The 13,145-nt window shown below is 40.1% G+C and overlaps 1 protein-coding gene across 5 annotated transcripts in view; it reads left to right on the top strand.

Moving 5' to 3' along the window:
* tfdp1a (transcription factor Dp-1, a) overlaps positions 1-13,145 on the top strand; it is a 48,057-nt gene that overhangs the window by 21,916 nt on the left and 12,996 nt on the right. For 4 of the 5 annotated variants that reach the window (XM_067997237.1, XM_067997238.1, XM_067997234.1 and 1 more), the window contains 5 exons: positions 75-240; positions 4,639-4,785; positions 5,460-5,528; positions 6,031-6,182; positions 12,438-12,604. In XM_067997237.1, the coding sequence (XP_067853338.1) occupies positions 75-240; positions 4,639-4,785; positions 5,460-5,528; positions 6,031-6,182; positions 12,438-12,604 (701 nt within the window). The remainder of the gene's footprint in view (positions 1-74; positions 241-4,638; positions 4,786-5,459; positions 5,529-6,030; positions 6,183-12,437; positions 12,605-13,145) is intronic. The other variant, XM_067997236.1, reaches the window with a different exon arrangement.

Below are 13,145 nucleotides of genomic sequence, written 5' to 3' on the forward strand. Positions count from 1 at the left end.
GATTACTTCTAAGATCTGTTGCATGATTTTGAAAGCAGAAACCTTTTTGAAGTTTAAATTTGTTTACTTTTCAGTAAAAGGAATAAAAAGGGTGAAAAAAATGGCAAAGGGCTGCGGCATTTCTCAATGAAGGTCTGCGAGAAAGTGCAGCAGAAAGGAACAACTACCTACAATGAAGTGGCAGATGAGCTAGTGGCGGAATTCAGTAACACCAACAACCAGGAATCGGGCTCTGATGAAGTAAGACACTACTGATATTTAGCACATCAAAGGTGGCTGCATTGTTTTTGTCAACACAAATAGTAACTCCTACTGTAGAGCTTTTCATATATCTAGATGGAGGAAATTATTTGTAATCTTGTGTGCAAGAGACAGTCCTACAATGAACAGGATTGTGAAATGAGATCTTGCATGCTCAATGCAAACTTTCTGTAACTGTAATAGCAGGGATATTTAAATATTATTCCTGCTCTCACTGCCACAAAATGCACAAACCTTTTTGTTGATTGTGACAGGGAAGCAAATGAGAAGAGGCTGGATTTTAATTTTCCTTTCCCCTAATGTCAGAACACAAGCTGACCTGAGCCCACCATGTAGGGTAGTCAAAAGCTTGGTTAACTGCACAGAGGGGAGAATGGAGTACATTGCACGGCGTAGAAGGTGTGCGCGAAACTGTATTTAATCGCTGTTTTGTAGCTGAATTGAGTGTGAAACTGTGAAGAAAACATAAGTGTGGTGCACATTCATAACCATTTTCTGAATTGCTGAAGAACTTGGCAAAGCGCACAGAGTTCAGGTTGTTAATAGGCAAGCAATTTACTTTATTAACTGACCTGGCTGGGAGGGGAAAGAAATCAAAGACTGGGAGAAAAGTTAAGAGGTGCTCAGTCCAAGGGAAAAATAAAGCCGTACAAGTGGCATAGTCCTGTAATAGAAAAGCTTAAGGAAAATATGGGATTGATAATGGAATCTGGAAAAGAGTAGAAGAACTGAGATGCAAGACCTCCAAATTAAAGTGTGATATGACAGGGAAGTGCTATGGGTGAAGAAGGCAGTGGTACTGCAGGAAAAAACTATTGGTAAATGAGTCTGGTGGAGAGAGGTGGAAGAAGGATCATTGGATTTGAACCAGTGAAAAGGGGTGGGAAAGAACTTTTGAAACGGGTGGTACCAGTTGATTATAGTCAGACTATGAAATCAAGGCCAGAAAGGTGGTAGGTTAACTAGAGAGCTGGATATTTTAGTGATTGAGAATTGACAGAGGAGGTAGCTTTGGCAGTAAGACGGATGAAGATGGGAACAGCTTGAAAGTATGTGGAATTGCTGCAGACGTGGTTAAAGGTGGTGTAAGAGTTTCACTGTTAACCAGTCTGATGAAAGGCAAGTATATTTGGTTTGGAAGCTGGCAGCAATAATTTCAGGAGTGCTGATCTTGAGAAATTGATCTGCTTAGTGTGCGGGAACACTGCCTAAGGAGTTGTTTGCTGGAGTGCTCGTGAATAGGGATTCAAGGATAAAAGACTGCAGGGAAAGTCAGTGGTTTCAGAAGAGGATGTGGATATGCTGACCAGATCTTTGCATGAAGGCAGATAATTAAGACATGATGATATTGAACACATCTGTGGGTGTTAGACATTGCGTAGAAACATGACTCTGAAAGTGTACGGCCAGGATATGAAGAATGGATCATTATTTTGCTGGGCCATTGTTTGCTGCTATCTTGATAACTAATGGACTCTGTGCTGAAAAAGTTTCTTGGAGGCTAAGATTATACAAGGGATATTACAGATGAAGGAAGGCTGAAGAAAGTAGGCACTGGCTGGGTGAAAACGGATGCGGTCGTGTTCAAATTGAAATGGAAACAGAAAAAGATGCATTTTTGTGCCTGGAAAGGCCTGACCATCAAAACCACTGTGTAGAAGGAGACATCATGAGGTGTGAGGAGTGTATGAGGCTAGTGTCCATTCTGCACATAAATCTTGGTGAGAGCTGCATACTGCTTTGTGCAGAAGCATGGACTGGATATTTGTGGATGTGCTGTGCAAGGAAGATATTTGCTATTGCTGTGAGTACAGTGATCAACAAGAAAGTAGTGAAGTGGCCTATGGACAGTAATGGTCTGTGCTATAGCATGGATGTTATAATGTGCCTTGCAATTGATAACCTTGGAAGGTGATGGAATGGTGATGGAAGACCAAAGGCGAGATGGAGAGACTATGTATAAAATGGTATGAATGAAAGGGTAGGGGGGGAAGGTATGGTGAGGTTTTCTGGCATTTGTTTCAATTCCTGCTTATGATTGACCAAACATTAGAACATGTACTGAATGTGTGTGCAGTTTGCCCTTCTGACAGACTATATCTCCATTTTGTGTGCTAATGTGACTCTGGCAATGTCATCTTTTAAAAGAGGCAAGCAAACTGTGTCGCACAAATAATTAGCACTTAGCTCCAAACCAGAAACTCACTATCTGTTGCTGAATTGTCTCATCTGGATAAATTTTATCAGTTCTATTGCTGGCCGTTAACTAGATGATCAGGAAGCAAGGTGCTTCTCCTGTGGGTTGGGGTTGGGAAGAAAATGAGAGAACTGTCTTGTTCCTTCTCAACCCACTCTTAATTTTTTTTTCCTACTGAACAGGGTGAGATTGTTGGCAGCAATATGCAGTCCACAATGTCGTGGCTAGAAGAGAGCCCTCTGCAAGGGAACACCAATTAAGTGTGTACAATTAAGAATGAATTACAAAGGTATACTGCATGGTGGAATCTCTTTCTCCTCTTGGTGGGCACACTGGCCCAGAACATTCTGTGCTTGGGTGTTTTATAGTTTTTTTTACTTTAATATTGCTACATCTAGTTCCTTCTGCTAGAGGACTTGTGTGAACTGTGTAGTAAAAGTTTTCTAGTGACAGCAATAGGTATTGTAGCTTCTCAATACTTCTCTTTATCATTGTTGTGGAGTTTTCATCTTGTATTTTAGATCAGTACGTGACAGAGCTGTTTGTATCCTTAAGCTTCATTTAGTTGATATTTTATTGAAGCATATTGGTGCTGTATGTAGCAGCCTATAAAACAAGTGAAAGCAGATGAGCAATTTGTTTTTCTTCAATTTCTGTGTTTGAAGAAAAAGTAAATTTGGCAGATTCCTAACTCTTTCCAAGTATAGTTCAGCAATTCAAATATAGTCTATCTTTCCTGCTTCCATTGATGAAATTTTGTGCCACTTTGATATTTTTACTTTTAAAATTAAAATTTAATTTGATAACCAATGGAATAGAAGTGATTTGTATTTATAACTTTGCCATCTGCTTCATACCCAAGTAATTTGGTCAGAGTACCTTTATCTCCTTGGGTCGAGTGTGGAAATTTGACGTATTCAACCTTTTAGAATTGTTGAATGGAAAATCTGTCTGGATTTTTAAACATTCATTTATTTATGGCTTTATTGTTAATCTCAGTGATAAGTGTATTAATACTGTATCATTGTGGTCATTAACATTGTCTTTTGCCTAAATATAGTGTTTTGACCCATGAAAACAGAAAATTTGTATCGACTATCAAAACCTTCAGTCACCCAGAGCAATGCACTGGCTCTTAAATGTTCCCTGATGATTTTTTGCATTTGATTTTTCACTGCTCTGTATAATGATTTTCTGGGTGAGGGAGCAAAGGATGGACCATTCTCAAATTGGGTGGGGTGAATGGAAAAAGGACTATATTAATATATAAATATATAATGTGTTGTGCTAAGCCTTGCAGACCAGGATATTACCATGCTTTACTTCAGCATGTGGTAGTCTTGACCTCACAGTTGATTTCAGTATTCCTAGGAAAGGAAAGAGAAAAAAGTCAGCCCAGGTTCTGACTCTTGATCAGTATCCAGTGGCTGTGCAGTCCTCTTGGTCAAGTAGTCTGTTAATGCTCACTGTTTACTTATGGCTGCTTGGGCAGGGTATTGGACCTGTGCAGCACTACCTTCAGGAGAGAGAGGATTTTTTTTTAAAAAGAAACTGGTAACCCCATTTTGTTTATCTGCAGCATACTCTGACCTACTATTTACTTGTTTGTCTATGTGCTGTTTTTTTTCTTGGTGTTTTTGACCTGGTTTTGGAGAAAAGCAACCCATGTGCTGCAGCAAAATGGTCGTTGAAATTCTTGGTAACCATTTATCAAATTCCTTATGGGCCTTGGAAAGTTTGAAGTGTTCTTGAGAATTCCTTTCCTTTGCCCTATGATTTTTGATGAGGGACATTGTTGACATAAAGCAATCTAGTTCTCCAGAAAAAAGGATGGGTATCTGTTACTCTCTTAAATAGTAGGATTTTGGACAGCTAAAGCTGCACTTTTTTTAATTGGCCCCTCCCTGCTATGCACTGTTCTGCAGCTAAGGGTTGGCAGATAGCCACCTTGTAAAGCTATTCAACCAAAACTTTCATGTTCTTCCCATTTGAGGAAGTGCCTAGTCTTTGCTTGGCTCTTCTACAAGTGGCGTTGCCCAACAAGTGCAAATGTAACCACGATAGAGTGGCATAATCTGTAATTGATTTTTACTGAAATGAATAAGAATCTATGAATATTTTTCATTTGGAGAAGATTAGATTTTATTCAGTGATATTTTTATGAAAACTCTAATCCACAGCAAGGATATGATCAAAAGAATATAAGACGTCGTGTATATGATGCCTTGAATGTGCTCATGGCAATGAACATAATCTCTAAAGAGAAGAAGGAAATCAAGTGGATAGGACTTCCCACAAACTCAGCTCAAGAGTGCCAGAATCTAGAGGTAAGAGTGAAGTGAGTTTTGTGCCTCAGTGAAGCATAATATATAGCCTATACATGCAGACTGTTAAATATTTTGATGTACTAAGATTGATGCCTTCTAGCTTCTCAGTTGAAACCAGTTCTGCAATTCTGTTGAGTATGCAATTAGCACCTATGGATTCTTTCACACAGTTCAGTTATATTTTCAGACTTCTCCTGTTGCCACTGTATTTCCACTTTTCCCTTCTTCTAGTTTTACCCTGCATGGTCTCCCACCTGCCAGTCTTGTTATGTACATTTTGTCTGTCTGAAGGCCAGCTGGTCCCAGGCCACTGTATTTGCTGCCCTTGGAATAGCCATTAGATCCTCATTTGGCTTGAGACTGATTTTTGTCTTTGTCTGTCTTTGTCAACTTCAACCATAGCTTTTATTTCTTTTAGTTTTTTTTCTGTTGCTTTTTGTGGGGGACCACCTTGCAACATTTTTGCACTGCCTCCTGGCAGTGTGGCAGAATATGTAACTTGTCCAAGGGAAAATGCCTTGACACTTGTATTTACTCTGCTCATATCCTTGCTCTTCAGTTCTTCAATTTGAAAGTTTTTGAAAAATTTTTTGTATTCAGGTTAAATGCAGCTTTCAATTGTCTTGTAGTTTCCAGCAAGTGATGAGGACTCTGTTTTATTTGTATGTGAATAGATGGAGAAACGGAGGAAAATGGAAACGATTAGACAGAAACAGTCACAACTTAAGGAGTTATTACTGCAGGTAAAATAAAACTACAAAAATGTGTAACATTGTGCAGTTTTCATTACTGCCCAACTTCATTGTAGTTCTGTCAGTAATATCTTTCTACAGTTGTACAGAAGATTCCACAGCATATCAAAGGTCTTAAAAGGTGTCAGTCTTGGCTCAGTGGTAGCACCCTCACTTTGGAGTCGGAAGGTCATGGGCTCAAGACCCACTGCTGAGACTTGAGCACGTAATCTAGGCTGACATTTCAGTGAAATACTGAGGGAGTGCAGTCTCGGGTGAGACGTTAAACCAATGCTCCATCTCTTCTCTCTCGTGAAGATCCCATGACACTACTTGAAGACCAGGGAAATTCTCCTGGTGTCCTGGCCAATATTTATCCTTGGCTGAAAGTCTTGCATGATGGGGTGCTTTTGTGAGAGAATGAAGAGACAGAGGAAATTTGAATAAAGTTACAGTCACTAGGTTTTATTGTGTACATGACTGAGTTTAAAGCTCAACAATTTGTGTTTTGCAGCAAATTGCCTTTAAGAATCTGGTTCAGCGAAATCGCCTTGTAGAACAACAGTCTGGCAGGGTTCCTCCTCCCAATACTGCCATTCAACTGCCCTTCATTTTAGTCAACACCAGCAAAAAAACAATCATAGACTGCAGTATCTCTCCTGACAAGTGAGTATGGTAAAGCTGCGATGTTTTGTATAATGCGCAAACTTGGCTTGTTCATCAGTTATGTTGTATAAAAGTGTATCTTGTTGGGCTAGAAATTCCTCCTCACAGATGCTGTGTATTGCAGCTTGTGATATGACCACTAAGGGTAATGATATAAATGATATGGTCTGCTACAGTGTAGATTTTTTTTTTAAAAGGCGGCTTCATGTGTTCTATGTAAACTGTCTTTTTAAAAAAAAACTGGGATTTTACTACTAATTTTTTTAATTTCCACTTTGCAATCAAAGTATTAGGTAAATGGTTTGGTGAAAAATGTGCACGTTTTCATTTATTACTAAAACCATGAAGTAATCCTGCAGGCTACATCTGAAATGCTGATAGGATATCTCACACTATCAGCACTTCAAATATAGCACTTCAAATATAGCCCCTCAAGATTAATGGGTGTAATTGGCATATATGTAAATTGATAATTTTAAAAATATACCTTCCCTGTAATTCATACAAACAGGAGTAGGCCATTTAGCCCCTCGAGCCTGTTCTGTCATTCACTGAGATCATGGCTGATCTGTGACCTGAGCCCCATATCCTTAATTCCTTTTGGTTAACAAAAATCTATCAATCTCAGATTTAAAATTAACCATTGAGCTGGCATCAGCTACTGTTTGCAAAAGAGTTCCAAACCTCTACCACCCTTTGCGTGTAGCAGTGTTTCCTAACTTCACTCGTGAAAGTCCTGGCTCTAATTTTTAGGCGATGTCCCCTAGAGAAATAGTTTCTCTCTATCTACCCTATCAGTTCCCCTTAATATTTTGAAAACTTTGATCAAATCACCCCCTTTAATCTTCTAAATTCCAGGAAATACAACCCTAGTTTCTGTAATCTCTCCTCATATTTAACCCTTGGAGTCCAGGAATCATTCCAGTAAATCTACGCTGCACTCCCTCCAAGGCCAATATATCCTTCCTAAGATGCAGTGCCCAGAACTGAACACAGTACTCCAGGTGTGGTCTAGCCAGGGCTTTGTATAACTTCTATACTTAGCATAACTTCTACCCCTTTGTTTTCTAGTCCCCTAGATATAAAGGCCAGCATTCCATTAACCTTTTTGATTATTTTCTGTTGCTGTCCATGACATTTTAATGATCTGTGCACATGGATCCCTAAGTCTCTTTGGACTTCCACTGTTTCAAGCTTTTCACCATTTAGGAAGTGCCCTGTTCTATCCTTTTTAGGTCCAAAGTGGATGACCTCAAACTTGCCTACATTGAAATCCATTTCCCACAATTTTGCCCATTCACTTTATCTATTAATATCTCTCTGCGATTTTGCGCTTCCATCTACACTGTTTACAACACTGTCTATCTTTGACATCGGCAAACTTGGACATGTGGCTCTGAATCTCGTTAATAAATACAGTGAATAATTGAGGCCCCAACACCGATCCCTCTGGGCACCACTTGTCACATCTTGCCAATTTGAGTACCTGCCCACTTATCCCTACTCTGCTTCCTGCTGCTCACCCAATTTCCTAACTAGGTCAATAATTTGCCCTTGATTTCATGAGCTTCATCTTTAGCTAACAGTCTCTTATGAGGGACTTCATCGAATGCCTTCTGGAAGTCCATATAAACGACATCCGTAGACATTCCCTAATTTCTAATGTAATGTACTATAGTATTGAATTTGTTGTCTTAAAAATATGGGCAAGAAATCCAAGGGCAGACAAAGATAAGTTGCTTGCCTATAATTGTGGATATAAGGGGTTTTTTTTGTTGTCGGAATGTGGGCGACACTAGCTAGGTGACTTTATTGCTTATCTCCAATTGCCCAGAGAAGGAGGTAGTGGGCTGTTTTCTTACAACTTCACTGCGCTGATGCTCCTACAATGGTGTTGGGTATGAAATTCTGGAATTTTGACCCAGCGAGAGAGAAGTATATGCAAATTAACTTGTGTTAAAATATTGGCCCATAAATTGCTCTGAGCAGCGAACCAGCTCATATTAGATTTAAATTCACCCACTAAGTTACCGCATTCTTTTTGGCGGCAACTTCCTTGAACTGCTTTAAGGAAGTTATTTCAGCGTTGTTTCCTGGGACGTGTGAGAGGGGAAAAGAACGCTAAGGCCCCTCAACCAATCAGCTTGAAGCAAGCCACGCTGAGAGAACCAGGAAATGCGGTTCATTCACAAACAACGCAAACTAAAATCCCGGATGTGTCTGATAAGGTATTATAAAATGACAGAGAAAGCAAAATAGAGAGGATAAGATTAAAAGCCTGAGATAAAAGACAGAAGGAAAAAGTTTTTTTTATAGTTTTAATTTTTAATTTTTTTTAAATGTCCAAAAACTATTAAAATCCGGAGTAATGAGACTCCATATTTTAAGTTAATTTTTAGTGCCAGAGAGATTGATTGGCAGTCTTTAAAACTTACCACGTGGTTAAAACTTAATTTGGACTTGACACAAAACAGTTTTGTTCAGTTTTTTTTTTAAAGATTAGTTCATTGGCACTGGTCTGTTGATTCCATTGATTGCAGCTGGCAATATCCCTTTAAGGCGAAGCTGTCACATCACCGACTAACTGGGAAGAGCAAGTTCCGGATTTCCACATTTAACTGTGCATGTGTAGTCGCTGGAACTTGCTCTTTGATTTCGTCACTAATAAGGTTGAGCGCTGTTAGGCTTACTGTTATTTTAAAAGCAATTTCTCGACCAATATGATTTAATTCTCGTTTAGTATTACACTGGTACTATTACAGCTTTCATCATTCTTCAGTAGTTTCAATGTGAAGTATGTCTTCAAAGTATTTATTTCAGAATTTTATACAATGCTAATTATAGTAATGGAAGGAATACTCTAATAGGAACAGGAGTAGGCCATTCAGCCCCTCAAGCCTGTTCTGCCATTCAATGAAATCATGGCTGATCTGTATCCTAACTCCATCCACGCACCTTGGCTCCGTATCCCTTAATAGCCTTGGCTAGCAAAAATCTATCTATCTCAGATTTAAAATTATTAATTGAGCTAGCATCTACTGCTTTTTGTGGGAGAGTGTTCCACACTTCTACCACCCATTATGTGAAGAATGTTTCCTAACTTCTCTCCTGAATGGCCTGGCTCTAATTTTAAGATTATGACCCCCTTGTCCTAGCCTTCCACCAGTGGGAAAAAGTTTCTCTCTATCTACCCTATCAATTCCTTTCAAAATCTCAATAGTCAACAACATTTAAATAGCACCTTTAACATGGTAAAACGTCCCAAGGCGCTTCATAGGAGCAATTATCCATCAAAATTTGATACTGCCCGTATGAGATATTAGTACAGGTGACCAAAAGCTTGGTCAAAGAGGTAGGTTTTAAGGAACGTCTTAATGAAGGAGAGAGGGGCTTAGAGGGAATTTCAGAGCTTGGGGCCTAGGCAGCTGAAAGCATGGCTGCCAATGGTGGAGCAATTAAAATTTGGGATGCACAAGAGGCAAGAATTGGAGGAATGCAGAGATTTCGAGGGTTGTAGGGCTGGAGCAGGTTACAGAGATGGGGAGGGGCAAGACCATGGAGGAAGGATGAGAATTTTAAAATCGAGGTGTTCCCAGACTGGGAGTTAATGTAGGCCAGCAAGCACAGGGGTGATGGGTGAACTGGACTTGGTGCGAGTTAGAATACGGGCAGCAGAGTTTTGGATGAGCTCAAGTGGAGGGTGGAAGATGGGAAACTGGCCAAGAAAGCATTGGAATAGTGAACTCTAGAGGTAACAAAAGCATGAATGAGGGTTTCAGCAGCAGATGAGCTGAGGCGGGGCGGGGACGGTCTTGGTGATGGAGTAGATATGTGGTCGGAATCTCATCTCCGGGTCAAATAGGACACCACGGTTACGAAAGGCCTGGTTCAGCCTCAGACAGTGGCCAGGGAGAGGGATGGAGTCAGTGGCTAGGGAACAGAGTTTGTGGCTGGGACTGAAGACACTCCCATCTTAACCTTTTACATTCCCCGGAATACAAATCTAGTTTATGTAATATCCTCATAATTTAACCCTTGGAGCCATGGTAACATTCTGGTGAATCTGCGTTGCACTTATTCCATGGCCAATATATCCTTTCCAAGTTGTGGTGCCTAGAGCTGCACACAGTACTCCAGATGTGGTCAAACCAGGCTTTGTATAGCTGTAGCAAAACTCTCTCCCCTTTATATTCTAGCCCTCTAGATATAAAGGCTAGCATTTCATAAGTCTTTGATTATATTTTGTATCCGACCACTACATTTTAGTGATCTGTGTACACAGAACCATAAATCTCTTTGGACCTCCACTATTCCTAGCTTGTCACCATTTATAAAAATACTGAGTCCTTTTTTGGTCCAAAATGGATGCCCTCACACTTAACTGCATTGAAATCCATCTGCCACAGTAGAAGACAAAAAGCATACCAAAAATAGTGGGGAACCATGGGGCAAATGAGATTGAGGAACTTAAAACAATTAATATCAGTAGAGATAAAGTACTAGACAAACTAATGGGACTAAAAGCTGACAAATCCCCTGGACCTGATGGCCTACGTCCAAGGGTTCTAAAAGAGGTGGCTGCAGAGATGGATGCATTGGTTGTGATCTTCCAAAATTCCCTAGATTCTAGAACAGTTCCAGCAGATTGGAAGGTAGCAAATGTAACACTGCTATTCAAGAAAGGAGGGAGAGAGAAAACCAGGAACTACAGGCCAGTTAGCCTGACCGTCATCCGGAAAATGCTGGAATCCATTGTTAAGGAAGTTGTCACAGGGCACTTAGAAAATCATATGATTAGGCAGAGTCAGCATGGTTTTATGAAAGGGAAAGTGTTTGATAAATTTATTAGAGTTCTTTTGAGGATGTAACTGCCAGGTTAGATAAAGGGAACCAGCGGATGTAGTATATTTGGATTTCCAGAAGGCATTTGATAAGGTGCCGTATAAAAGGTTGCTACGCAAGATATGGGCTCATGGGGTTGAGGGTAATATATTAGCATGGATAGAGGATTGGTTAATGGACAGAAAACAGAGTAGGGATAAACAGGTCATTTTAAGGTTGGCAGGCTGTAACTGGTGGGGTAGCGCCAGGATCAGTGCTGGGGCCTCAGCTATTTACAATCTATATTAATGACTTAGATGAAGGGACTGAGTGTAATATATCCAAGTTTCCTGACAATACAAAGGTAGGTGGCAAAGTAAGCTGAGAGGAGGATGAGTCTGGAAAGGGATGTAGACAGGTTAAGTGAGTGGGCAAGAAGGTGGCAGGTGGTGTATAATGTGGAGGAATGTGAGGTTATTCCTACCAAAGCACAATATTTTTTAAATGGTGAGAAATTATTAAATGTTGATATTGAGAGAGATCTGGGTTTCCTTGTACAAGAAAAACAAAGTTAGCTTGCAAGTACAGCAAGCAATTAGGAAGGCAAATGACATGTTGGCATTTATTACATGGGGGTTGGAGTACAAGAGTAAGGAAGTCTTGCTACAATTGTACAGGGCTTTGATGAGACCACGCCTGGAGTACTGTGTGCAACGAAGATTCACTAGATTGACTCCTGGGATGAGAGGGTTGTCCTATGAGGAGAGATTGAGTAGAATGGGCCTATACTCCTGGAGTTTAGAAGAACAAGAGGTGATCGCATTGAAACATATATAAGATTCTGAGGAGGTTTGACAGGGTAGATACCAAGAGGTTGTTTTCCCCCTGGCTGGTGAGTCTAGAACTGGGGGGCATAGTCTCAGGATAAGGGATCAGCCATTTAGGACTGAGATGAGGAGGAATTTCTTACTTTGGAGGTAGAGATTTCCAAAGATTCACAACCCTCTGGAGGGCTGTGGATGCTGAGTCGTTGAGTATATTCAAGACAGAGATGGATAGATTTTTGGACTCTTATGGGGATTGGGCAGGAAAGTGGAGTTGAGGTAAACCAGCCATGATCTTATTAAATGGCGGAGCAGGCTCGAGGGGCCGTATGGCCTACTCCTCCTATTTCTTATGTTGATGTTCCATGCTTTCAGTGAAGTGGTGGCTAAATGAAGAAATGATCCATTTGGCCTGGAAACTTGAACTTGGCTGTCCTGATTTGGAGACCAGAAAAGATGCAAGTTTTTGTTTTGATTAGTTTTAAAGTATTCAAGGAGGGGATATTTTCACAGGAATATTTGAAAAGTTGTTGTGGGACTTTTTTCCTGGAGTATTTCTTGAATTTTTTCACTTTTGGGAAATTTGAACATTTCAATCTTTGTTTCACAGGTTTGAATATTTTTTTAACTTTGATAATACATTTGAAATCCACGATGACATTGAAATTCTTAAGAGAATGCGAATGGCTTTTGGATTGGAGTCTGGTGGCTGTTCTGCTGACGAATTGAAGCTGGCCAAGAGCCTTGTACCCCATGTACTGGAACCATATGTAATAGGTAAAATGTGGGTTGGGGGGGGAATTTGTACACCAGGTGAATCATATACCTGATTTTGGATATTAAACCCATTGGAAAATCATGGTGAATATATTTTCAGCACAATTTTATCCAACTGTAACATGTACCTGTTTGCAGTAAACAGTTGTTATTTGTAGATAGTCAGAAATGGAGACTTGCCATTTATAATGCACTCTTTCATCTCTCCAACACCTTACACACAATGAATTACTTTGAAATGCAGTGACTGCTATGTACGCAAACACAAACCACTTCTGCAGTTGATGCCATTGAGACCAAACAAGACTGTATCTAATGATGTAGAAATAGAATACGACTCAACAGGGAAGATTTTTTTTTGCAGTTGCTCTGATATCTTGTACAATATGCATGTGGGTGCCAATCTCCAAATTCAGAGGACAGGCAATAGCACAGAAAGCTATAAAATAGGAGCAGAAGTAGGCCATTCAGCTCTTCGAGCCTGCTCCACCATTCAGTATGATCATGGCTGATCCTCTATCTCAATACCATGTTCCCGCTC

Source organism: Heptranchias perlo, chromosome 15 (genome assembly GCF_035084215.1).
Source record: "Heptranchias perlo isolate sHepPer1 chromosome 15, sHepPer1.hap1, whole genome shotgun sequence".
Taxonomy (NCBI): domain Eukaryota; kingdom Metazoa; phylum Chordata; class Chondrichthyes; order Hexanchiformes; family Hexanchidae; genus Heptranchias; species Heptranchias perlo.